Source organism: Orcinus orca, chromosome 16, assembly GCF_937001465.1.
Source record: "Orcinus orca chromosome 16, mOrcOrc1.1, whole genome shotgun sequence".
NCBI lineage: Eukaryota > Metazoa > Chordata > Mammalia > Artiodactyla > Delphinidae > Orcinus > Orcinus orca.
Window position 1 is genome coordinate 53,100,780 of NC_064574.1, and position 26,896 is coordinate 53,127,675.

General features: G+C 50.3%; 2 protein-coding genes across 5 annotated transcripts in view; one reads left to right on the plus strand and one right to left on the minus strand.

Annotated features, from left to right (window-relative positions):
• The window catches only part of CORO7 (coronin 7), a 57,934-nt gene extending 49,702 nt beyond the window's left edge, over nucleotides 1-8,232 (minus strand). Inside the window, exons 1-5 of one of the 2 annotated variants that reach the window (XM_049699535.1) lie at nucleotides 8,074-8,232; nucleotides 5,605-5,701; nucleotides 5,091-5,195; nucleotides 4,719-4,793; nucleotides 375-445 (exon numbers count right to left, since the gene is read on the minus strand). In XM_049699535.1, coding sequence (XP_049555492.1) covers nucleotides 375-445; nucleotides 4,719-4,793; nucleotides 5,091-5,195; nucleotides 5,605-5,701; nucleotides 8,074-8,133 — 408 coding nt within the window. In that variant the 5' untranslated portion in view covers nucleotides 8,134-8,232. The remainder of the gene's footprint in view (nucleotides 1-374; nucleotides 446-4,718; nucleotides 4,794-5,090; nucleotides 5,196-5,604; nucleotides 5,702-8,073) is intronic. The other variant, XM_012533250.3, reaches the window with a different exon arrangement.
• Nucleotides 8,233-20,219: 11,987 nt separating this feature from the next.
• The window catches only part of DNAJA3 (DnaJ heat shock protein family (Hsp40) member A3), a 31,059-nt gene continuing 24,382 nt past the window's right edge, over nucleotides 20,220-26,896 (plus strand). For 2 of the 3 annotated variants that reach the window (XM_004270229.2, XM_049699549.1), the window contains exons 1-2: nucleotides 20,226-20,451; nucleotides 26,294-26,427. In XM_004270229.2, coding sequence (XP_004270277.1) covers nucleotides 20,241-20,451; nucleotides 26,294-26,427 — 345 coding nt within the window. In that variant the 5' untranslated portion in view covers nucleotides 20,226-20,240. Of the gene's footprint in view, nucleotides 20,452-26,293; nucleotides 26,428-26,896 lie in introns of all 3 variants that reach the window. The other variant, XM_004270228.2, reaches the window with a different exon arrangement.

The following is a 26,896-nucleotide window of genomic DNA, read 5'->3' on the forward strand; positions in this document are numbered from 1 at the left end:
TGCAGGAAAGAGCGAGTCCGTGAGCCCAGGACTGGGAGGGGCCTCGCTGCCTCCAGCCAGCCTTGCCCCGGCTGCCCCCTACCCCAGGGGAAGGGAGGGGACGGGCTCAGGGTCACAAGGTGTGGTTAGGGGCCGAGGGGAAGATGTGGGAGTGGGGAGAGCCAAGCGCACTGCTCCCCCAGCACCACAGGCCTGCTGTCCTCAGGCAGCCGAGCAGCAGAACGCAGGTCATGGCCACAGCTCAGGGTAAGCGCACGGGAACACACGGGAGCTGGCGTGGGTTGAGGAACTTAGCAGGAGGGGCTGGACTGCAAACCAGGAGGGCCCTGGTGGCTCATAAGGCCTGGAATAGCTCTTCCAGCCGCTCCACTCACCGTCCTGTCGGCTGAGGCCGTGGCCAGGAGGAAGTCATCAAAGGGAGAGAAGTCCAAGTCCGTGACCAGGTCTGAGGGAGAGAAACAGCTGACACGGGCCAGACATGGGCCAGATGTGGGCCCGCCGGAATGTCCTGTTCCAGCCCACTGTGCCCTCTCCCAAGGCCGGGACCACGGCCCAGGGCCTCTGAGCTGACCCCTCTGCCTACATGGCAGCAGGCTGAAAGTCCTCGAGGGGAGGGCACCTCTAGAGACCACAGGCCTATGCTACAGGCCCCCGCCTGCAACACACATCCCCAAGAGTCCTGCATCCCAGGGTGGTCAAGGGCCCATCACTGGGAGGTTGGCAGGATGATAGGCAGGAAGCTCCTTGGATCACCAGGTACCTGCATTCGCCCAAAATCCAGAACCCAGCTCAGGTGAATGGATACAAGCACCGGCCCCCACAGGATTCACATATAGGACAGACTGGAGGCCATCCAGCCCTAACAGACGCTTATCACATCCACAGGGAGACACACACTTCTCTGCAAATGCAGCAAGAGGCGGGCTGTGAACTCAGTGGGTCCCCAAGGTCAGGGGTCAGAGGAGGCTTCCTGCAGGGGGCACAGTGGGCCCTGGAGAATATGGAGGATGGCACAGGTTAGGACATCGGGTAGGCAGGGGGCTGGAGTGACATGCCTGACCTAGGAGTTCTCTGCCCCTTGACAAGTCAGGGCTGGCCCACCTACAGGAGTGAACCTGACCCAAGCCCAGGCAGCCAGCTTCTCTCTGCAGGGAGTTAAACCAGGAATGGGAAGCCTAGCGACAGGGTGCCTTAGGGACTGGCCTGGGTGGAGAGCAGCCAGCTGGGAGGGAGCTGTCAGCTCTCAAGCCAGGACCCTCCTAAGGCCTGTGCGTCCAGCTGCTCCTTCAGTTCTGGAAGCTCCCCAAGAGTCTCCCAAATCCCTTTCTGGCTTAAGCAAGCTGGAGTTAGTCTCAGTTCTTTGCAACCAAAGAACCTAAACTGCTCATCTCCGGGGGGTCGGGAGGGGAGGTGGGGCACAGAGTGAGGTGGGGCTCTGGAGTGAGCCAGAGCCCAGAGGGGAAGTGAGACTGGGGGTTTCAGGGGGACAGAGACAAGGCCAGGGCTCAGGTGTGGGGGCAGTGGAGATGTGAGCAGGACGGCCAGGCCCAAGTCACCAGAGCAAGGAGCACAGTGACCATCCCTACTGCCAGCCTCCCCAGGGGGGCCGAGCAGGTACACTTTCCTCCCAGGCCAGAGACTGACCCTGGGCATCCTGCCAGAGGAGACAAGGAAGAGAAGGGGTGGGGACTTCCCTGGTGGCGCAGTGGCTAAGAATTCACCTGCCAGTGCAGGGGACACAGGTTCAATTCCTGGTCTGGGAAGATCCCACATGCCGTGGAGCAACTAAGCCCATGCGGCACAACTACTGAAGCCTGCGTGCCTAGAGCCCATGCTCCGCAACAAGAGAAGCCCCCACTCACAACTAGAGAAAAGCCTGCGTGCAGCAATGAAGACCCAATGCAGCCAAAAAAAATAAATAAAATTTTAAAAACTTAAAAAAAAAAAAAAAAGGGAAGAGAAGGGGCAGACGGGAAGAGGCACACCTTGGGACAGCCCTAACCCGGACTCCTGGCCACGGAAGCCCTACCACCCCCCACCGCGGGCTCCTCACGGAACAGGGCAGGGCCCAGGCTGGGTGCAGACTCTGGCACCCCCAAGGGAATGAGCAGTGGTGATGTGGCCGATCTGAGTGCTCAGTTGTGCCTGCAGGCTTGTGGCCTTCGTGTGTGTTTAATCTCACCAAATCCTCACAACAACCCATCAGGATGGCACTGTGGTGTCATCCCCAACTGGAGGAAGAGGACACGAGGACAGAGAGGTTAAGTAACCTGCCCATAGCTGCACAGCTAAGAAGGGGCAAGGCTGAGGGTCAGGCAGGCAGTCCAGCTTCAGAACCTCTATCTTCACCACAACACACGGTGTTTCCCAACTCAGAGCAGGCCCCCAGCCACCACCCCACAGCCCAGGCATGCAGCAACACTCTCTAGATGCTTCCCAGCCTTCTGCTCCCCTGGACCAAAGGGCCACTTGGCCCTGAGCCAAAAGGCAGAAGGTGCACCTGAAGGCAGGGTGCCCTGAAGTCAGGGCAGCAGCCAGAACCCAGGCCACCACAGTTCCCCCCACCCCACCAGCACCTAAGAGGGCAGACCGGTGCCTGGTGCCCAGACAGCAGTTTCTGAGGAGCTGGAGCTCAGCTACCCTCAGAGCAGCTTTCTGGCAAGGCTGCTCCTGCAGGGAGAGGCTCTGGATAGCTGGAGCCACAGTGAGGCTACGATCTGCCAACACAAGCCTGGTTCCCCAGTAACAGGGGGCCCACCACCTTGCAGACAACACCAACTTGAGGCCACTTCCCCATGAGGAAAAAGCATCAAGAAGCAAACAGCATGGTGCCTAAAAACACCTGGGTTCCGATTCTGGCTCTGCCAGCAGCAATGCCAACACTGCTAAATTCTTTAACTCTTTGAGCCTCAGTTTTCTTAGCTGAAAAACTGGTTATTTAAAAACCTACTTCGGAAAAAAAAAAAAAAACCTACTTTGGGGGGCTTCCCTGGCGGCGCAGTGGTTAAGAGTCCACCTGCCAATGCAGGGGACACAGGTTCGAGCCCTGGTCTGGGAAGATCTCACATGCCGCAGAGCAACTAAGCCCCTGCACCACAACTAATGAGCCTGAGCTCTAGAGCCTGTGAGCCACAACCACTGAGCCTGCGTGCCACAACTCCTGAAGCCCGCGCGCCTAGAGCCTGTGCTCTGCAACAAGAGAAGCCACCACAATGAGAAGCCCGCACACCACAACAAAGAGTAGCTCCCACTCACCACAACTAGAGAAAGCCCATGTGCAGCAACGAAGACCCAACGCAGCCAAAAAAAAAATGAGGGATGAGAATGGATGAGAAAGCAGACTTCATCTACGTGCTACAACATTAGATGGATCGCAAAAACATCATTCCAAACGTAACAGACCAGATTCGAAAGACTATGTATAGTGTGAATCCATTTATGTGAAACGTCCAGAAAAGGCCAGTCTGTAGAGCAGAAACCAGCAAACGTTTTCTGTGAAGGTTGGGATAGGAAACATTTTAGGCTTCGAGGGACATACAGTCTGTCTCCTTAACTCTGCAGTTGTTGGAAAAAGCAGCCACAGACGGTAACTCAATGAAGAGGCGTGGCTGTGTTCCAATAAAACTATTTACAAAGACAGGCAGCAGGCCAGATCTGGCCACACAGTAGCTTGCAGCCCCTGCAGCAGAGGCAGAAAGATCAACGGATGCCTGAGGCTGCAGCGCCCAAGGCAGAAACGCATTAACTGCCAAGGGGCACAAGGGGTCTTTCTGGAATAATGCAAATGTTCTAAAACTGGATGGTGGGATATGCAACCCTGTAACTTTAATAAAAGTCATCGAATCCTTCACTTAAAACAAGTAATATTTATAGTATGTAAATGATACCTCGATAAAGTTGTTTCAAATTTTAAAAAAGGATTAGGTGAGAAAACGCAGATACACGCTTAGCACCCGGGGAGCTCTCCATCAGTCTTCACTACTGTCATTTTATTAACCACCACCATCTTCATCAGGACTGCTACACTGAGCTGCACACCCAGACCAGGGACGAAGGATCAGCCCCCTTCCCTCACCCAAGGCTGCCCAACAGGCAGCCAGGAGCGCAGTCCAGAGGGTCTGGGCCCATGGCCATTGCAGCTGGACAGGGAAATGGGAGGCAGCTGGGCCAGCGCTGCTGTAGCCCAAGGAGAGCAAACTGTTCCCTCAAAGCAGGCAGGCTGCCAGATGGACTGCTGGGCGCCCCCAGAAGCAGCTGTAGTGGTGGACAAAAGCTCTCTTTGTGAGGGCCCATCTCCGGCCCTGCAGCCCAACCAGCCCCCTCCTTGGAGCGCCCTGTGCAGCCTGGCTGGAGAGGATGCCTGGTGGTGAGAGGTGATCTGCTGGGCTCCAGGTGAGCACACAGGGCTAAGAACCACATAGGGTTGAGTCTTCTGCAGTGATGGGGAGCATCAGCCTGGAGCCTGGCACTGGCCGGTGCATATCCCCCTCCTTCCAGCCTGACCACCTGGAGCACCCAGCTTCCCTCCTCTCTGCCCAGGGCAGAATTCTCAACCAGGAACCAGCCTTCCAATCCGGACCCCATCTGTCAGAAGGCACAGTGAGGAGAACAGGAAGGATCCAGCCAGCCACAGGGCTGTGGGACCAGGTGAGTATGAATCCTTGGCCCCAGGTCGGGAAGGGCAAGTTCCAGGCTTCCTGGGTCCAGTCTCCACTCACCTGAATGGCAGCCCAGGTGGGTCACATGTCTCTTGTCCTCTCCCTGGCCTTCCAGAGGCACGATGCCCAGCACGCCTGTCAAACAAACACGGGGACTCTGACTTCAGGCCTAATAGGGATCTGTTACCCAGGACTCCCAGAGCACACAAGACCCAAATGCTCAGCCTTGGACCTTCCCAGAGCCTCCACCAACTGTAAGGCCACACCGTTTGGGACAGAGTGATTGGCAGAGGTTTCAGTTCCTGCCCCACACAAGAGCCTTCCGTGACATCGACTGTGCAAAGACACTAGGGTAAAAGGTTGTCTCTTTAAGGCACTGTGGGTCATAAGCAGTCAGCTTGGGGCTACCAGTTGCCACCTTCCCAGCTTTACCTGAGAAAGAAGCCCTCACCCAAGGGCAGCAGAGCTGAGGAACAGGGAGAGAGATCAGGATACAGTGAGATACAGCTCTGCCTGAAGCCTCTGGAATTCTTAGTTCTATAAACCAAAAAGGTATCCATTTCTTGCTTAAGTCAATTTGAGGTCTGAGTTATCACTGACAACCAAAAGAGTTTCAACCAACACAGGGAGCTTTGCATTTGTATTGACCCCAGCTGCTCCCAGAAGAGGAGTGGATTGCATATGAGGATAGCTGGAAACAAAGGCGACAGCCCCCTCCCCACCCTCCAGGCCAAGCTCTTGAAGACCAAGCCAACATGTTTATACAAAGTGTGCTGGCAATGCCCAAAGCAAAGGCAATCTGCCGACTGCACATTGACCAGTTTGCAGGGGTCTAAGGCCTTCATGGTGCTGACCTCTGAGTCCTGAGAGGCCCCTCCAAGCCTCTGGCCCCACCCTACCTAGGGTGACAATGTCTGAATTCCCACAACCATGTTCACCTCCCTACCTGGACGGTCAGAGTTGAATGCAATTAAGCTGCAGCTGGCTTTGATATGGTTCCCACATGAGGGGACAGTTCCTGCTCGAATGTCACTGATCCAGGTCTGAAAATAAAGAACAAAAAACGTGTTGGCCAGGGCTCTGCCTAAAGCAAGGGGTAGGGCATACGGCATAATCCAGGGAACTCTACCTTAAAGCTGCACCATTAGAGATGCATTCCTTAGGATCAAACCCTGTCCCCACTCACACAGTCCCTTAGAAAATGCAAAATGTCCTTGAAATGATAACCTGTCATTAAGGGGTTGATTTTCCTTATTAAATAAGTTCTCTAATAAGGGGGAGGAAGCTGTCAGAAGGAAGCTTAGGCTGAACAAAGTCAAGAGGCTAACTGGGCAGTGTGTGTGTTGGTCGGGGGTGGAGGGGTTTGATTCTGTTCAAAGGGAGAGAAGCAGAGAAAGGAGAAGTAAGCACCTAAGGTAGAAGACAGACTTGACTTCCTCAGCTGCATTGCTGAAGGCCTCCACCAAGTACAGGGTTTCTTCCAAGCCCCAGGAGAAAACATTCAAGCTAAGAGAGGGGAAAATAAAGGCCTTTCCACGAAGTCCCATAGTCAGGTGAACGATGCACCCCCATAAAAAGGCAATAAGGTTAACACCCACATACGTAGAGGAGTAGAGGAACACTTTTTCTAAAACGGAGGTCGGCGGGGTCCCAATGTTTCCTGTTGGTTTCAGCACCTCGCAGCATCCCTGCCGCCTGACGATCGAGCACCCACATTTCCCAGCCCACCCACTCACAGTGTCCTGGAAACCACCCCCACCATCCAAGTTTCTAGTTCAATGTTCACCTGCCACGGGTAGAACATTACCATCTTGCATTATTCTCCCCTCCTGATTCATGTTTACTGTACAAATATAGTGACAGGAAATATCTTTGAAGAGAACCCATCACCTGCTCTCCCATCTCCCTAACATATAAACCGTTTTAAGCTCTCCCTGTAATCCCTAATTCCATGCCTGTCTGTTTACCTTGTTGGACTGAGATCCACCCAGAAACAAGCCCCAGAGCTCCTCAAGTACACTCCAGACCCCTCCAAGCATTACTGCACTCAGAGCAACGGTCTTAATGCAAATGTGAGAACCTCTCCACCACCAGCCCCCCACACCCGCTTCGACCTTTCGATGGCTCCCCACTGCACTCAGAGTAAAACCCAACTTCTTCCTGTGGCCCTCGGGCTCTGCAGGCCCACTATGGACTCATCTGACACCATCCTTCCCTGTCACTGCCCTCCATCCACCCGGGCCCCCTTTCCTTCTTCCACCAGGCTCTTTCTCACCCCATTCTTCCTATGGCTGGCTGCTTCTCACCCTTCCTGACTTAGCTTAAATGTCACCTCCTCCCAGCAGCCTTCCCAGACTATCCTACTGAGGTTAACCCCACCTCTAGGTCCATCTCCATCTTCATCTTCATCCCAGCCCCTCATGTGTGTTCTTCAGTGCACTTATTAAAACCTGCATTGCCCTTGCATGCCTGTCTGCTTTCTGGCTGTCTCCCTCAAGAGACTAAGCATCAGAGAGGAAGGAAAATGCTGTCGTGTTCACTGCTGTGGTTCCAGCGGCTGGACACAGCACATGGGACGTGCCCAGGAAATATGATCCAGAGCATAAAAACCGGGTTTTTGCTCCAGGCTGCCCTCATGTGAGATGGTCCCTGATGGGGTCACCAGAGGTCAGTTCCTAGGCTTCATTATTGGAAGACACTCACAGGCCTCACAAGTAATGTTTCGCTGCAGACCAAGGATGGCATCATCTCTGAAGCACACCCCTCATCAGGCCTGCTGCGCTTCCAGGGGACCGAGGTGCCCTCCCACCACCTGGTTCAGCTCTTCCTCTGGGTTCCACCTGCTCGGGCTTCCCAGGCCCCACCCAGCCTTTGGCAGCATCACCCCGAATAGGGGAAGAGCTCACGCCAGCCGCGAGAGGAAGCGCCAGCGGAAACCCGAGGGAGGAGCGCGCTTCTGGCCGAAGAGCTCCCCCTCTCCAGCTGACACACCCAGACTCGCCAAGACCAGGGCAGAGAGGGGCATGTCTCTCACACCCCAGCCCCGGGCAGGGGCGATCGGGGCGGCAGGGAGGAGGAGCCGCCCGGCTCGGGGCGAGGCCGACCGGAAGCCGGGAAGGCAGGCAGCCTCGCAGGCTTCAGGCCTTGGCCCCACTGGGCTGGCTGCGCCGCCTCGGTGGTCCCGGTGCGAGGCGGCCGGGCCAGCGGACCGCAGGGCTCATGGCGAGGCCAGAGAGTGTCCCGGGAGCGCCAGGCTCCGACCACCGCGCGGCGACGGACGGCCCGGACGACGGCCCCGGGCCTGAAGGGGGGGCGCCTGGGCAGGCGGGCTCGGGGCGGGGGGAGGGTCCCTGCGCTGGGCCAGAGGAGGGGGAGGGGTGGCCGCTGGGCAAGGGGCGATGGCAGCCGGGCTCACCTCGCGGCGGGGCGGCCGAGCTTCCGTATGCCGGAACTTGGACACCTTGAAGCGGTTCATGGCGGCGGGGACCGCGGCGGGCGCAGCTTCGAAGACCCGAGCGTCGGCTCTCAGGTGCACCGCGAGCAGCCGCGACTCCCGCCTCCTCCCGCCCCACCCACGGCCCGCCGCTCGCGGCCACGCCCCTACGCGTCTCAGGCCAATCGCAGCCCGCTCCGGTCCACCGAGCCACTCCCCCAGCCCCTCTCCCTCCGCGCGCACGCCGAGGGCCCCGCCCCCAGGCCAATCGCCGCTCGGCCTCCCCTGGAGGCCACGCCCCGATGCCGAAGGCCTGGCCGCGCGGGTCCGGAGGTCACGTGCGGCGCGTTGTCCGCCCGCTGTCCCGCCGGGCGTGCGGGACGAGGGGCAACAGCTGTGATTTTGTGGCCAGGGATTTACCTCGGGAGGCTTTCCAGTGTGCGGGGCACGTCCTTCCCCGGGAGGAGGGAAAGCAGAAGTGAACTAGCTCCACTTAGGAGACTGGGAACACTCTCAGGGAGAGAAGGGCCGCTGGCACGGGTCACACAGATAGTGGCAGCGGAGGGGAGCCCAGGTCTGATGCAAATCCCTGTCCGTGGGACCTACTCTATAGGCTCCGCATCCCACCCACCCTGCTTAGGTCATGTGGGCTCGGTAGGAGCGGGGATGGAGACTTCAGCGTCCCCTTATAAGGGCGAGTCAGGCCTTGGGCGCGGTGGGGCAAAACTCCCCGAAGGAAATAAATCAATTACAGATAAGCTGAAAGGGCAGGAGATAAGGGCCATGGAGAATCTCTTAAACAGCAAATTTGCCCAACCGGCGCTGCTTGGTTAGTCCCTGGACAAACTCGGGGCGATGCATTCCACAAGCCTTTCTCTTCGCTTTGAAAATTGACTCCGTGATTCCAGAATATGCTTTCTGCTTGAGAACAGACATAACACCTGCTCAGGCGTGTCTGGAAAGGGGACTTTGATCTGAGGAATGCGAATGATTGGTCGCAACGTCCCGCTGCTGTGAAAATTCGCCTTCCGCAGCCTGCTGCAGACAACAGCCTCAACTTAGGCAGGCTGTCCAGAGGGTAATTCTGAAAGCTTAGTCTGGCGATGGGCACGAATGGACTCCAAAATGCAAGTTCTTTTTTTCAGTTCTCACAGGTAAAATGTGACCACTCAGGGGCCCTTACTGAGTTAAGAGCGACTTTGATCTCCATAAACTAAAGATAGACTGGCAGTAGGGTTGACTGAGGCCTGGGATTTGGAATTCCAAGCAGTCTGGCAGCCACTGGAGTTCAGCTTTCCCATGGCACATACTCTTCAGACTCTGGAATTCCAGCAGCTTTGGAAAAGGCACCATCAGTACAGTCTTGAGTTCGTGTGGTGTTCAGTTACTGCAGGTGTCGCTTATGCTTTTCTTTTTTTTAATTGTGGCAAAAAAACATATAAAATCTAACATTTTTACCTGTACAGTTCAGGAGTGTTAAAGACATTCACAGTGTTGTGCAACAGATATCCAGAACTTTTTCAAGCAAAGCTGGAACTATAGCCATTAAGCAACAGCTCCCCATTTCCCCTTCTCCCCAACCCATAGTAATCATCATTCTGCTTCCTGTTTCTATGAATTTGACTACTTTAGATACCAAATATAAGTGGAATCATGCACCATTTGTCTTTTTGTGACTGGCTTATTTCATTGTAATGTCCTCAAGGCTCATCCCTGCTGTAGCATGTGGCAGAATTTCCATCCTTCTTAATACTGGATAATATTCTGTTGCATGTATTTACCACATTTTGTTTATTCATTTGTCCATCAACGGTTACTTGGGTTCACCCACCTCTTGGCTATTGTGAGTAATGCTTCTAAGAACATGGCTGTGCAAATATCTCTTCTGGACTCTGCTTTCAATACTTTTGGATATATACCCAGAAGTGGGATTGTTGGAGCATATGGTAGTTCTATTTTAAATTTTCTGAGGGACCTCCATACCAGATATTGTTTTTAGAATTACAGTTACTAAAAGTTAAGGTTTTTAAAAAATATTTATTTATTTGGGTTGCAATGGGTCTTAGTTGCAGCACGAGGAATCTTTAGTTGCGGTGTGTGGACTTCTTAGTTGCAGCATTTGTGCGGGATCTAATTCCCTGACCAAAGATCGAACCCAGGCCCCCTCCGTTGGGAGCACAGAGTCTTACCCACTGGACCACCAGGGAAGTCCTACTAAAAGTTTATTACCATCCTTTACTTACTGTTGGTTGTTTGGTTAATTCTACAGTATGCAGTAACCCCTATTTGCATCAACTGTATTTGACTTATAACTTTCCAGTACGGGGACATTCAGACATTATGTATTGTGGTTCAAATATAAATCAACTGTAGACCTAAAACTATACAATTCTTAGAAGAAAACATGGGGCAAAAGCTTCACAACAACCTTTCCCCTGGCTGGCAGCTTGGAGGCTGTACGATGCCTGGAGTTACTGTAAAAGACGTGAACCAGCAGGAGTTCGTCAGAGCTCTGGCAGCCTTCCTCAAAAAGCCCGGGAAGGGCTTCCCTGGTGGCGCAGTTGTTGAGAGTCCGCCTGCCGATGCCGTGCCCCGGTCCGGGAAGATCCCACATGCCGCGGAGCGGCTGGGCCCGTGAACCATGGCCGCTGAGCCTGCGCGTCTGGAGCCTGTGCTCTGCAGCGGGAGAGGCCACAGCAGTGAGAGGCCCGCGTACTGCAAAAAAAAAAAAAAGTCCGGGAAGCTGAAAGTCCCTGAATGGGTGGACACTGTCAAGCTGGCCAAGCATAGAGCGCTCTCTCCCTACGATGAGAACTGGTTCTACATACAAGATGCTTCCACAGCATGGCACCTGTACCTCCAGGGTGGCGCTGGGGTTGGTTCCATGACCAAGATCTATGAGGTGTGTCAGAGGCATGGTGTCATGCCCAGCCACTTCAGCAGAGGCTCCAAGAGCGTGGCCCGTCGGGTCCTCCAAGCCCTGGACGGGCTAAAAATGGTGGAAAAGGACCAAGATGGGGGCTTCAAACTAACACCTCACGGACAGAGAGATCTGGATGGAATCTCTGGACAGGTGGCAGCTGCCAACAAGAAGCGTTAGAACAAACGATGATGGGTTAATAAATTGCCTCATTCATAAGAAAAAAGAAAAAGCTTCACAACATTGGATTTGGCACTGAATTTTTGGATATGACACCAAAGGTACAGGCAAAAAAGAAAAAATAGACAAATTGGACTTCATAAGAATTTTTTTAATTTGTGCATCAAAAGACACTGTCAGGGGCTTCCCTGGTGGTGCAGTGGTTAAGAATCCGCCTGCCAATGCAAGGGACACGGGTTTGAGCCCTGGTCCGGGAAGATCCCACATGCCGCGGAGCAACTAAGCCCGTGCTCCACAACTACTGAGCCTGTGCTCTAGAGCCCGTGAGCCAAAACTACTGAAGCCCGCACGCCTAGAGCCTGTCCTGTGCTCTACAACAAGAGAAGCCATCGCAATGAGAAGCCCGCGCACCGCAATGAAGAGTATCTTCTGCTCACCGCAACTAGAGAAAGCCCGCGCGCAGCAATGAAGACCCAACGCAGCCAAAAATAAATAAATAAATAAATAAATTTTATTTTTTAAAAAAGAGAGAGATACTGTCAGCAGAGTGAAAGGCAACCCACAGAGTGGGAGAAAATATCTGCAGATCATAGATCTGATAAGGGATTAATATCCAGAATATATAAAGAACTCCTAAAACTTAACGACAACAAAAAACCTACATAGGGACTTCCCTGGTGGTCCAGTGGTAAAGAATCTGCCTTCCAATTCAGGGGACAAGGGTTTGATCCCTGACTGGGGAACTAAGATCCCACATGCCACGGGGCAACTATGCCTGCGTGCCACAACTATTGAGCTCACGCGCCTCAACAAGAGAGCTCGCGTGTGGCAAACTACAGGGCGCACGTGCCCTGGAGCCATCCCACCACAACTAGAGGAGAAAAGCCCGCATACCACAACTAGAGAGAAGCCTGAGCACAGCAGAGACCACGCGCCATAATCTCGACAAAGATCCCGTGTACTGCAACTAACACCTGACACAGCCAAAAAAATAAGGAAAATAAATTAATATTTTTAAAAAGTTTTAAAGAAAAAATCTACCTAATTTTATTTATTTATTTTTTTCCGGTACGCGGGCCTCTCACTGCTGTGGCCTCTATCGTTGCAGAGCACAGGCTCCAGATGCGCAGGCTCAGCGGCCATGGCTCACGGGCCCAGCCGCTCCGCGGCATCTTCCCAGACCGGGGCACGAACCCGCATCCCCCGCATCGGCAGGCGGACTCTCAACCACTGCGCCACCTGGGAAGCCCTAAACCTACCTAAAAATGAGCAAAGGACTTGATAGATATTGCTCCAAAGAAGATATACACATGGCCAATTAGCACATGAAAAGATGCTCAACATCACTACTCATCAGAGAAACGCAAATCAAGACTACAATAAGTTAACACTTCACACACAGTAGGATAGCTACTATCAAAAACAAAACAAAACCCAGAAAAACAGAAAGTAATAAGCCTTGAAGAGGATTTAGAGTAATTGGAACCCTTGTACGTGCTTGGTGGGAATGTAAAATGGTATAGACACTGTGGAAAACTTTATGACAGTTCCTTAAAATATTAAAATAAAACTGCCACATGATCCAAGAATTTCACTTTTGGGTACATACCCAAAAGAATTGAAAACAGAGTCACAAAGAAATATTTGCATGCCTATGTTCATAGCAGCATTATTCACAATAGCTAAAACATGGAAGAATCCAAATGTACATTGATTGGATGAGTGGATAATCAAAATGTGGTATATACATTCACTGGAATATTGTTTAAAGTAATTAGCTTTTAAAAAGAAAGACAATTGGGGGGCTTCCCTGGTGGCACAGTGCTTAAGAATCCTCCTGCCAATGCAGGGGATACAGGTTTGAGCCCTGGTCTGGGAAGATCCCACATGCCTCGAAACAACTAAGCCCGTGCACCACAACTACTGAGCCTGCACTCTAGAGCCCGTAAGCCACAACTACTGAACCCAAGTGCCACAACTACTGAAGCCCTCGCACCTAGAGCCTGTGCTCTGCAACAAGAGAAGCCACCGCAATGAGAAGCCCGTGCACCGCAACAAAGAGTAACCCCCACTCGCCGCAGCTAGAGAAAGCCCGTGTGCAGCAATGAAGACCCAACGCAGCCAAAAATAAATAAATAAGATAAAAAAAAAAAAAGACAATCGGGAATTCTGTGGCAGTCCAGTGGCTGGGAATCTTCACTTTCCCTGCTGAGGGCCGGGGTTCGATCCCTGGTTGGGGAACTAAAATCCCACAAGCCTCATGGTGCAGCCAAAAAAAAATAGGAAAGAAAATCTGCAAGATGCAGATTTCATTAGGCATAGATGAAACTTGAGAACAAAAAGATAAATACTGTACGATTCCATTTATGTGGTACTTATAGTGCTCAAAATCATAGAGATGGAAAGTAGAATGTTGGTTGCCAGGGGCTGGGGGAGGAGGAAGTGGGGAGTTTAATGGGTACAGAGTTTCAGTCTTACAGGAAGAAAAGAGTTTGGAGATGGATGGTGGTGATGGTTGCACATAATTATACATATATTTAATACCACTGAACTGTGCCCTTAAAATAGTTAAGATGTTAAATTTTATTATGTGCATTTTCCCACAATAAAAAAAATATAAATCAACTATACACCTACTGCAAAAGTTCATAGTAAACCTCCCAGATTTGCTTGATGTCACTTCATTGTTATCCCTGAATTACTTGTGTTTTTTTTAATGTACCATTATGTCAGATGGGCCTAAATGGGCACAGTCAGAAAGCGAGAAAGCCTTTAACCCCCAGAGGTAACAAATGGATATGCCATGGGCTAAATCTGGTCTACAGATATGTTTTAGTGGTTCACATGGTGTTTTAAAAATTGGGAAGCTTCAAAAAAGTTTGGATTTCAGATCTCTTGAAAAACTGAAAGATCTGGCAACACTAGGTCCACATCCCTACATGGCTAAAATGTGCTGGAGCTGACAGCAACTGCCACTTTTAAAAAATATTTATTTATTTATTTGGCTGCGTAGGGTCTTAGTTGAGGCACATGGGATCTTCATTGCCGCATGCAAGATCTCCATTTGGCATGTGGGATCTTTAGTTGATTACTTTTGGCTGCGCTGGATCTTCGTTGCTGCCCACGGGTTTTCTCTAGTTGCAGCAAGCTGGGGCTACTCTCGATTGGGGTGTGTGGGGTTCTCACTGTCGTGGCTTCTCTAGTTGCGGAGCACAGGCTCTAGGCGCCCGGGCTTCAGTAGTTGTGGCTCGCGGGCCCTAGAGCACAGGCTCAGTAGTTGTGGCACACAGGCTTAGTTGTTCCACGGCATATGGGATCTTCCTGAACCAGGGCTCAAACCTGTGTCCCCCGCATTGGCAGGTGGATTCTTAACCACTATGCCACCAGGGAAGTCCCAGCCTGTGGTCTTATGCACAGCCACTCCACTCTTGTGCTTTACCTGTCTGGTCCTGGCACCTGCGTTTGTGATCCCCTGACCTTCTCTCCCAGGAGAGAAAGAGGCCATGCCCCTGGCTGTGCTGGGTCATGTGACTATTGCCACAAACTGGGGGCTGGTGGAATCAGAGTAGAAGAATGTCAACTTTTCCATTGCCATAGTGATGAACCTGAGCTCCACAGCAGGGGAGACGGAAGGGCCAGAGGGACATCATCAAGGCCCAGAGAATGACCATCTCACGTGTTCCCAGGTCCATTCTGGCTGAGTGATCACTGGAGAATAATTTTAGTAGAGTTCAGAGCTCTAAGGCTGCTGCAGACTTGAGCAGAATAAATTATTTCATGGATTGCAAAGTTGAACTGACAGCCTCCAAGATTCCTTCCAGCCCCTCAGGCCTATGAATTGACAGCTTTGTCTCTTTGCACTCCTAGAAACCCCATTTCACTGTCTGTCTATAAGGACACAGGAAGACACCCCTCTACCTTAAAAGGCAGCCTATCAAAACATGGATTAGATTTCAATAGGGCGGATGTCTGGTTAGCTTGGTGCCTGGCAGGATGATTTCAATTTCACAGGTCCTATTTCCAAGAGTAATTAATAATGAACAAGAATTTGGGAGTCCATTATAGTGAGGTCCTCATTCTAGAAAACTCAAAACACTTCGTGTAACCAAAGGAAGAGACATCAGCAGAAAGAAAAGGGACGAGCAAGAAGAAAGCAAAAAAAACCACACAAAAGCATTAAAGAGCCTTAGGATGCATCTTTATTTTCAGCTGTGATTCCAAAGAGAGTAATTTTCTGACATGGTGTTCCCTCAATCTTCTGTAAAGTCAGTTGTTTCCATAAATTAGAATTTTTGTAAGAGAGGGAGGCATGAGGCCAGCTTCAGTGCCAATGACAAATTATTTAGATCTAGTTATCTGCCCCTGAAATGGTTGTTTATTAAAATACACAAAGGCACATGTAATTATTTCAGCACAGGAAATGAACAATTAAGCAACAAAATACATTTCAAAAATGGAGAAAAACATGACAGTGCACCTTGTATTATTATTTTGTTGTTTATGGAGGTGTACCCATGTAGTCTTGGGGCTCTGAAGTTTTACTACATCTAGTGATTTGTTCTGCTTTTTTTTTTACAATAACTTGCAAACTATTTATATATATATTTTTTGGCCGTGCCGCGTGGTACGCAGGATCTTAGTTCCCCCAACCAGGGATCTAACCTGTGCCCCCTGCAATGGAAGCACGGGGTCTTAACCACTGGACTGCCAGGGAAGTCCCCAAAATATTTTTTTTTTTTTTGTGGTATGCGGGCTTCTCACTGTTGTGGCTTCTCCCGTTGCGGAGCACAGGCTCCGGACGCGCAGGCTTAGCGGCCATGGCTCACTGGCCTAGCCGCTCCACGGCATATGGGATCTTCCCGGACCGGGGCACGAACCCGTGTCCCCTGCATCGGCAGGCGGACTCTCAACCACTGCGCCACCAGGGAAGCCCCCCAAAATATTTTAACAGAAACACAAAATTTAATTTTTGTGGTGATAATTCACAACTAAAGGACATTTCCATAGAAAAGACTGTCATTTACTAAGGTGATGTTTTTCACTTTGGAGTCTACTGATCACCAGGAGATCCACAGCTTTATTCTCAGCAACTGTGGTTCTTTTTTTTTCTTTAGGAGTTCCTTTCATTTCTCAGGTTTGTGAAACATTGCTTAAGTTTAAGCCTAGCTTGGGCAGAAGAGTATTTAGCTGGGAGCTGAAACAACTTGTGGTTTTTTTAAAGGGCCTTTTAGGAAATCATTAGCATGAAAGTCCTGTTGGGAATACCCAGGTGAGCCAGGCAAAGATATAGTTCATCTTCTACTGCAGGGAACTGCACCCACTGCAGAGGTCATGCCTGGGAACATCTGGGTCCCACATTCCACACTCCCTCGGAATTGTCCCATACTCTCTTGGGGAGGAAAGGAAATGCCACAACTAGAGAAATTGTGACCTTGCTTGTATTGCCTCTGAAGGCTTAGGCCCTTCTGCCCTCCTGGGAAGGGCTCCTCACTCATATGGAGAAGGAGCAGCGGTCCCATCATGTAGCCGTGGACTTGGGCAGTCCCATAGTACCTCAGAAGCCCAATGTCCACTGGAAATCACAGGGTAGACCTTCTAGTCTCCCTTTGCCTTCAGCCCAGCACGCTGGAGGACCACACTTAAATTCCCTGCTAGTGCTCCCAGATCTCCCCACCTCAGGAGAGCCAGAAAGGGAGCAGTAGAATAGTAAAATGAGAAGTGCAGACAGGAAGATGCTTGCGAAACTTGTCTGCCTTTTGCAAAACATTTGTTTCTCCTTAAAGCTGAAGTTTTTGGCTTTAGACCAGAGAAGGGGGCGGGGGGGGGGGTGGTGCAGGGAGGAAGCGGGGAAGGAGACCCAGGACATATTTTGCCTGAAAGTGTGGGTAGGTGTCGCCTGTGTGCTCATCGCAGTTTTTAGCCACAGCCTGGGATGGATGCATTTGTGTTCGGTCACAGCTGAAGTCCTTGGGTGATGGTGAAATCATCTGTAGGTGAGGGTGGTAATAAATACTTGCCCTGCCCCTCTCCTTTTGTTGTAAAAAGCAAATGAAATTCTGCATGAGGAAGTGCTTTGTAAACTATCCAGGGTTATATGACTGGGATCTACTGATCACAATTTACCAAGGCTCATGGTTTAAAGAGAAGGGCTCTAGTTTTGCTGTTAAAAGATCTTAGTTCACCCACTCACCAGCTGTGTGAACTTGGACAAGTCTTTTCACTTTTCAGAGCTTATTTTGGTGTTATTTTGTGGTGAGGGTGAGGGGTCCATTTGTAAAAATGGGAATAGCCTCTGCCCTACTAACCCACAGGGTTGTGATTGTATCAAGATAGAAAACATGAGAAAGTTCTTTGTGAGCTGGAGACTGTTCTTAGCACAGCCAAAGTTTTCCGATCTCTCCATAGCCACCAATTGCCTGAAATTGGTCCCATCGATATCTCAGGGGTGTTCAGTCCAAGTAATAATAACTCATTATCTTTTTCCCCCAAAACTGCTTCTTTCCTGGGATTTTTAGCTTGGCATGACTACTGTTTGGAGAACATAAAAAAGCATATTCGTTGTCTCCAAACAACCATCGACTCAAGATGATTCAGGAAGCACAGACCAAGGACCACTGCTGTGGAGATTTCCCAAGCTTTGTAATCTACTCGTTTAGTAACTGTATCATCTCTTGTCTTTCTATGGTGACTAGCAGTGAGAGAAAGCAGGCATAGCCCTAGGCTGCTCTCACCAGGGAGTCTTGCCAGAGGCTTCCGTGTTCTCTCCTGGACCTTTTTCCCCTCCTTTAGTAGTCACCCTCACCCACTCCATTCCCTATGGCCTCCCCAACAATCAGCCTTCCTGCTATCCCCAAAAACAAGAACACACACCCACTTTCGGTGTGGAGGATCTTCACTGTTAATCAGTGTGGGGAAGTAGATGGGGGGAGGGGCTGGTACTAAAATACAAAAAAGTGAGGAAGTTACAAAGCTGACAAAGTTTTCATATTAGTGAGCCCTCCTCTAGTTCCTAACTCACTCTGAGGTGGTAAATGAAAATCCCTTTGGCTCTTGTTCTCAGCTTTTATTCCTGAAAGCTGTACTTCTCATCCAGCACCCTCCCCCCTCCCCTTAGGTTTTGGGATCCCTTTGGGCAAGTAACTGTCTGCGTTCTCCTTGGTGTTCCAGTGCTTAGCATAGAGCCTGGCACATAGGACTGACATATATTGAGCACTTACTATGTGCCAAGTACAGTATGAAGGCTTTACATGGATTATCTCACTCTGTCCTCAGATGATCCTTTGAGGTAGTTACTATTATGCCCCATTTTAGAGAAAGGGAACTGAGGGACTTCCCTGGCGGTCTGGTCCAATGGTTAAGACTCCACATTTCCACTGCAGCGGGCATAGGTTCGATACCTGGTCAGGAAACTAAGATTTTGTGTGCCACGTGGCGCAGCCAAAAAAACAAGAGAAAGGAAACTGAGGCACAGAGAGGTAAAGTAAGTTGTCCAAGGACACACAGCAGAGCTGGGATTCAGTCCCAGGCAGTCTGACTCCACAGCCCATAAGCTTAAGCACTATGCTGGAGACATTTAAATATTAAACAAACTCTTTTCCCCACTTCCCATCCCATGGACAGCCTTTTCCTGTTTCTCTAGAACGTCCCTTGCTCACCTCAGTCCTCTGCATTTCCTAGCGCAAACTCTCAACTATTTCTTGCAGTTTACAACAGCCTCATAACTCTTCTTCACTGGACCAGTGGTTTTTAACCTTCTTTCAGTTTCAGAGCCTGTGGAGAATTTGATTGATGAAAGCTATGGATATTTCCCCAGATTTATATCCACATACACAAAAATTTCATGTATAATGGGGAAAGGGGCAAGGAGCACAGACCATCTTAAATTCATCCATGAGCCCTCAGGTTACCTTTCTATTGTTAGGGGTGGTGGCGGTGAGAGTGTGAAAGCAGAAACCCCTCTACAGGACTTACCAGGCCAGGTTTATCTTTCCAGCCTCATCTCCAGTCACACACCCCAAGTTTAGAGCGTACAGGGCAAGCACTTTCACATCTGCTTTTGAAGTTCTTGCTGCTTAGAATACTCTTCCCCTCCACCGCTACCTGACACACTTTTCACCAAAGTCCAACTCGAATGTTACCTCTCAGATGCCTTCCCTGACACCCCAATGCCCCCGACCTATTTGAGAAACTCCTCACCTGTGTGCCTGTAACACTGTTTATACCTACAATAGCATTGATCACATTATCTTAGTTGCCAAGGAGCCTGTCTCTCGACTCATCGTGAGCTCCTCCAAAGTAGGGATGGTATGTCATTCATCATTGCATCCTCGACATTCTAGAACGCGCAGGACACCTAATAGGTGACCAAAACGTTTATTAAATTCGTTTTCGGGTAGCTCGGCTCACATTCAGCGACCGCCAAGTTCACTACAGGTTTGGAAAAGACAAATACGCTTAGGAGAGAGCTGAGCGATCAAAGTTCTTTTCGTGGGGAATCATCCAGAGGGAGAGTGAGCTTGAGGCCTGGATCTAGGAATAAGGCAGAGACCGCAGCCGCTTGCGCCGACGCCGGGTGAGTAAGCCTCAAGCAAGGAGACCTAAGACTCAGGGTCAGGAGAAAGGAAGCCGCGCGCTGCATGCTGAGATCTGCGCTACAAACGGCCGCATTGCACGCCGGGGTTTGTAGTCCCGCCCCTTGCCGAGCCCCTCAGACCAGTTACATCCGGCTGCACTCAACCACGCCCTTATACAGATAAGGTACAGTATTGATCGTCCAACACAGAATGACTAGGCTCTTCAAGGCAAGTTACCTATTAGCAGTTTTTAGAGCAAACATCATTTCGGCGTCTGCTACGAAGAAAGCGCATTGGTTGCGGACGCGCACGCTCAAAGCGCGCGTGCGCCCGGGTGCGTGCGTGTGTCTCCCTCACTCCCACCGCGAGTGAACGCAGCGGGCCCCGCCCCCAGAAGTGCCGGCTCTGCGCGCGTGCGTAGTCCGCGTGAGGCCGCCTTGAGCCGGGTGGCGCAGGCGCAGTGTCCCTGGGCCAAGATGGCGGCGCGGTGCTCTACACGCTGGTTGCTGGTGGCCGTGGGGACTCCGCGGCTGCCGGCTGCAGCGGGGAGGGGGGCTCGGCCGCCCATGGGGGGCGTGGTGGGGGCGTCGCTGGGCCGCAGTCTGAGCGTCCCAGCCTTTGCGCCTTCCCTGGGAGCTCGCGGTCCCGGGGCGCTGCTGACATTGAGACCGGGTGTCAGCCTCACAGGTGAGTGCAGGCTTCAGCGCCTGAGTGAGGGGCTCCAAGGCCTGGAAAGGAGTGACTCGCTTTGCTCCGACTACGGTGGTAGCGGGGTGGAGCGTGTCTTCTGATCTACATGCAGAATCGCTTGGGGGAGATGGGCCAGCAGTAGGCAGGGAGACCCAAATGGCTACTCAGAGGTGGTAAACGAGGGAGAGCTGCGTGGAGCCTCCGGCGGCGGGGATGAAACGCCCCGCAGCCGTGAACCTTCACCTCTCTGTAAACATTTCTGGAGGCCTCTTTCCGGCCTGCCGCTGCTCTCCTGCCCAATTCCTTTCCCTTCCCTCTACCTTCTAGCCTGTAATGGAAGGGAAGAGGTAACTGCCATTCGGTGAGTACCTGCTCATGGGCTAGCTGGGCACTTTGTGCTTCTTACTTGATGGTAACAACAACCCTGCAAGGTGGGGCTCATCATCCCCATTTTATTTTGTTTTTGTTTTTGTTTTGCGGTAGGCGGGCCTCTCACTGTTGTGGCCTCTCCCGTTGCGGAGCACAGGCTCCGGACGCGCAGGCTCAGCGGCCATGGCTCACGGGCCCAGCCGCTCCGCGGCATGTGGGATCTTCCCGGACCGGGGCACGAACCCGTGTCCCCTGCATCGGCAGGCGGACTCTCAACCACTGCGCCACCAGGGAAGCCCCATCATCCCCATTTTAAAGAGTGGGGAACTGAGGTTCTAGCAGAGGAGTTGACCCGCCCAAGGTCATAAAGTTAGATAAGGAGAGTTGTCCCAAATCCAGAGCTGTTCTTCCATAGCTTACGCTCTCCACCACATGGTGTAAATTGAAGGACATACTGTTTTTTAGAAGTCCCTTTTGATTGACATATATACACTAATATGTATAAAGTAGATAACTAGTAAGAGCCTGATGTATAAAAAATAAATAAAATTCAAAAATAAAGAAGTTCTTATGTTGGTCATTGATGCAAACTAATATATATTGAGCACTTACTATGCACCAGGCATGGATCATTTCCATGTAATAAACACTGCTATTAATTCTATTTTATAGATTAAAAAATTGAGGCTTAGATGTTAACTTGAAGAATGTCGCAAAGCTAGAAAGTAGTTGAGCCTTGATTCAAAACCTGCTGCTTTCTTAATTGCTGGAGGTGATGTTGAATTAGTATATATTAATCCTTTTAAGTGTTTAGCTATGATGGTTTCTTATGCTGTGTGTTGGGTGACTTCCCTTATAGTGAGATAAGGAAGGAAGGAGGAAACAGTGAACAACCAACGATGTGCCTGGATTGGGCTAGATGTTTGTGTTCCCTAGAATTTGTGCAAATGATATTTAAACTATAAACTTACAAAGATGATTAATTAGAGGATCCTGGCAAGGTAATTTACACAAGGTAATTTCCTATTGAGATCCAATTTTTAATGCTTACATAAAAGCCAGTAATTAAAGTATCAGTAATTGTTATTACCTTGTACAGTGAACACTACTCCAGTAATGTGTGTGCGACCTGGGTGGATTATTTAATCCTTTTGTGCGTCTTATTCCTTAATTGAAAATTTTTTTATTTACAGGTATTTATTGAGGACTTGTCATATGCTAGGTACTGTTCTAGGTACAGGGGATACAGCAGAGAACAAAGAGATTGGATGTGGTTTTGGTCAGAATGGTCCCTTTTTTTTTTTGCGATAGGCGGGCTTCTCACTGTTGTGGCCTCTCCCGTTGCGGAGCACAGGCTCCGGACGCGCAGGCTCAGCGGCCATGGCTCACGGGCCCAGCTGCTCCGCGGCATGTGGGATCTTCCTGGACCGGGGCACGAACCCATGTCCCCTGCGTCGGCAGGCGGACTCTCAACCACTGCGCCACCAGGGAAGCCCCAGAATGGTCACATTTTTAAATTCTGTTCCTGCCACCTATATTTCCTCATGGATGGATGGAGCAGTAGTCTGCCCAGGTTTCCTCAGGATTATTTGGATTGATGTCATGCTGTATTTCTCAGTATGAGCAAAAGTGGTCGTTTTTAGGTTTTGCCAACGTTTTCTAATGTCAAGGTTGTTGTGAATAGAATTTGACTACATCTTTGTGCTCAATTACTAATTCCTTAGATACCTATTAAGCTAAATTAGTTCATATCACATTTGTCCAGGTTTGGGAACATTTTTTGATAATTGTGTATGTGTATGTGTGAGAGACAGACAAGCACTAAGTACTGAGCCTGGCATGGGGTGATTACTAAGGAACTGCAGTCAGCTGTCCTTTTCCCCAAGTGAGCCCAGTGCCCACAATGGGCATGTTTTGTAACAGGTGTTGAACACCTGTGAGAGGTGGCATCCTTCAAGGTGCACTGTTACCACATCTAAGGTCATCATCTCAGCTCCCAAACGTTGGTGTGTGATCTCATCTCAAATCCAGCAGTACAGTTAGATGATGTAAAAACAATTTATTTTAAAAATTTATTTATTTATTTATATTTGGCTGCATTGGGTCTTCGTTGCTGTGCGCAGGCTTTCTCTAGTTGCAGCGAGCGGCGATTACTCTTCGTTATGGTGTGCAGGCTTCTCATTGCAGTGGCTTCTCTTGTTGTGGAGCACGGGCTCTAGGCTCATGGGCTTCAGTAGTTGTGTCATGAGGGCTCAGTAGTTGTGGCTCGTGGGCTCTAGAGCGCAGGCTCAGTAGTTGTGGTGCACGGGCTTAGTTGCTCTGCGGCATGTGGGATCTTTCTGGACCAGGGATTGAACCCGTGTCTCCTGCATTGGCAGGCGGATTCTTAACCACTGTGCCACCAGGGAGGTCCCTAAAAACAACACTTTAAATCTGACTTTTTCTCCCAGAATGGAAGGTAGTTATTTCACACCTTCTCCCAGAGTGGAAGGTTGGCCATTCTTGGAATGACTTGGAAGCTAATCCTGTTCTGGGTTGTTCTAAAATGGGCAAGACATTTATTGGTCATATCTCGGGGGAAAATATGTCTATTAAGTGAGCTCTTTCTAATCATTGCTAATCATTGATGCCTTTGGGATAATGTCAAGTCATCAAACTTGTGCTAGTTAAATGTACTTGTCTTTATATGCAGTTGTGCACATTACTGTCTCCCATTCTAACCCAAGCCTGAGTTCTCTTCTCATGATGTAGAAGCTGCAGCTTCCAGAACCTTTGCCACTACCAGCCTCTGCCTTCTGGATTGGAAGGAGTGGGGGAAACAGGCAGGATAAGTCAAGGTAACCCCTCAGTCCTGGAGTGAAGCGGGTGTTCAGTATGGGAGCACTGAGAAACTAGCTCTGCTGTTTTTCTCAGATCTGACCAGGTAAAGACGACAGTGGTCTCTGCCTCTCCCACACTGTCTACTTTTCATATTCCAGAAAATCTAGGGTGCAGCAACAGAAAACAAGTATGGAGGATACTGAAAATACGGATTTACTTTCTGCTTCTGATTTTATCATTCGTTCTGACCATTCCTACTTATTCTCCTGATTTTCCTTTTTCTTGACCCCTTCCTGGATATGCTCCACACCCTGGGTTGTCTTTTGTGCATACATGAATTTTAAGTTGTGTCCCAATCCTTGTTGTTGTTGTTTGAGAGCTCTTTCTCATGCAAATCTGATCAGTTCTCTGTTTAATGCTTGCAGTGGCTCCCTATTGCCCTCAGGATAAAATCCAGACTCCTTAGTATACTCAAAGGCCCTTCTGTTTATTCCTAGGCCCTATTAATTATCATCCTCATCAACATCTGTAACCACCCCTCTACCACCACCACCACCACCACCAAACACACACACACACACACACACACACACACACACACACACACTCGAATCTCTAGTTATATCATAGTACCTGCAGTTACACAAGCACTTTCTCTCTCCAAACCAAAGGTGATCATATGATGTAGTTGCTGAATGGAGCACTTTTGAAAGCAAAAGGGGATGCTATTGCAAACAGTGCCAGGACTACAGGCATAAATCTGGATGGATTCCAGCCCTCCTTAGCTGAGCTAATTTCTGCAGCTTAACAGCAAGTGCCTTAGAAGACCTCTGAATTTCTGAGATTGGGTTTACTGGTTCTCACCTGGGGATAATTTTACCCTCCAGGAGACATCTGGCAACATCTGCAGTTTTAGTTACCAGTTTGGGGTTGGGGGGTGCTACTGATAACTAGTTGGCCAGGGATGCTGCTAACACATCCTACAATAAATACATAGGTATGTTAGGGTATAAATAGATAACATAGGGCTGCCATAACTAAGTACCACAGACTAAGTGGCTTAAAAAAATAGAAAATTATTTTTTCACAGTTCGGGAAGCTATAAAATTCCAAGATCAATGTTTTGGTAGGGTTGTCTTTAAAGACCCCCATCTCCAAATACAGTCATGTTCTGCAGTGCTGGGGGTTAGGACTTCAACATGTGAATTTGGGAGGGAGGACCCAATTCAGCCCATAACAGCCCCCCCACCTCCCCCTCCCACGAGGAACCTGATCCCGTTGTCAACAGTGTGGAGGCTGAGAGACTCTGGCTAGGTGACCCTTTTGTGTATTCTTACTCTGTGTCCCTGTGTGCTCATATCACTTCACACACTGCCTCCCACACACCCCTGCTGGGCGGTAAGCTCCTCGAGGGCATTGGCTTAGACTTGTATCCTCATTGCCGAGTACAGTATTAAGATCGTGCTGTGTCTCCTGCGAGGAGCCCAGTGCCTGGCAGGCATGTTTGCTGAATGAATGAGTGGTGAATCTAGAAGCTTCTCCTTGGCAGGGGAACCTTTGACTTAAAAACCTGGAGCTGCCTCATGATCCTCATTCTCTTTTGTGGCCCTGCCCTCTCTTTTGCAATAACTTGGCGCCTTCTGCTCCCATCCCTGCGCTCCCCATCTTCAGTTGTCACAGGATAGGTTGGGGGTTAGGAGGCAGGTTGTAGAGCAGCTCTCCCCCCTTCACTTGGTGACAGTCCAGTTGGCTCGCTGCTCCATACAGAGGGCAGTTGAGTCGATGTGTCTGTCAGCCTTTCCTCCCAGCTTCTGATGCAGGAGGCCTGAAAGGAGGGCAGGGCATGGAGGCGGGGCTACCATGTGCTTTGATCCCTTTTGGGTTGTCTGCTCTGGGGTAAACAGAGGTTCTGGCACAGGGCCGTTTAACCTTGTGTGTCTATATATATGTATTGTTTTTAGGGGAGGGGTCGATGCTTTCAAAGAGATCTGTGACTCTAAAGACCAAGAACCATTTATTTAGCACAGTGGTTCTCAAATTGAGTGTGCCACAGAATCATCAGCTGGAGGGCTTATTAGACACAGCTTGCTGGACCCCACCTCCAGAGTTTTGGATTCAGGTTTGGGTGGGGCCTGAGAATTTACATTTCCAGCAAGCTGATGATGATGCTGGTCCAGGGACCACACTCTGAAAACCACCCCATAAGCAGATATCCAAGGTTGCATGGTGGAGAGAAAGAACCCAGGAGTCGTTAAGCTTTAAGTGAGACAAGGCCTATGTGAACACTTGGCATATGGTGGGTGCTCGGCCAGCCGTGTAACAGGAGAGCTTTGTTCCTTTTCAGTCATCCCCAGGTGCAGCCCCCATCTGGGGATGGTTCCTTTAGAGGTATAATGAGGCTACAGCCCTAGTGTAATCCAGCAGAATCAGCCCCACCCAGCACTTTTTTTTTTGTAGACTCCGTTTACAGTGGCTTTAGCTGTTTTTGAAGTGCAGTGAGTTTGGTCCCCAGTGGGCTTGGAGGAGAAGAGGCCCTAAAGCTGTGACCTCTTTGCTCCTTCACAGGTATAGCCTGGCTGGTTGTTTGCTCACAATTTCCTTTTGTTGAGTACATTCCCAGAGTGATTTTCTTTCCTTTTTTCTTTTTTAGGAGTAAAAAGTTACCCTTTTCTTTGTACTGCCTCCTTCCACACGAGCGCCCCTTTGGCCAAAGAGGATTATTACCAGATATTAGGAGTGCCCCGAAGTGCCAGCCAGAAGGAGATCAAGAAAGCTTATTACCAGGTCTGTATGGAAGATTTTACAGACGAGACTGCAGAAGGGATGCTGTGGATGTAGTGTGACCCTGACGGGTGCAGTGTGTGTGCCCGTACCTGTCGGTTGTGTGCAGCCGAGAGTGTGGAATGAGATGGTAAAGATGGGCTCTGCTGAACCATGTTCCTCAAGTGCGTGAGGCCACACTGGTTAATGCTGTAGAAAAAAGGAGAGTCAGAACCAGAGATTAAAAAAAAAAAAAAAAAAATCTTGGGCTTCCCTGGTGGCGCAGTGGTTGGGGGTCCGCCTGCCGATGCGGGGGACGCGGGTTCGTGTCCCGGTCCGGGGGGATCCCGCATGCCGTGGAGGACTGGGCCCGTGAGCCATGGCCACTGAGCCTGCACATCCGGAGCCTGTGCTCTGCAATGAGAGAGGCCGCGGCGGTGAGGGGCCTGCGTACCGCAAAAAAAAAAAAAAAAATCTTTTTCCAGGGCTGTTT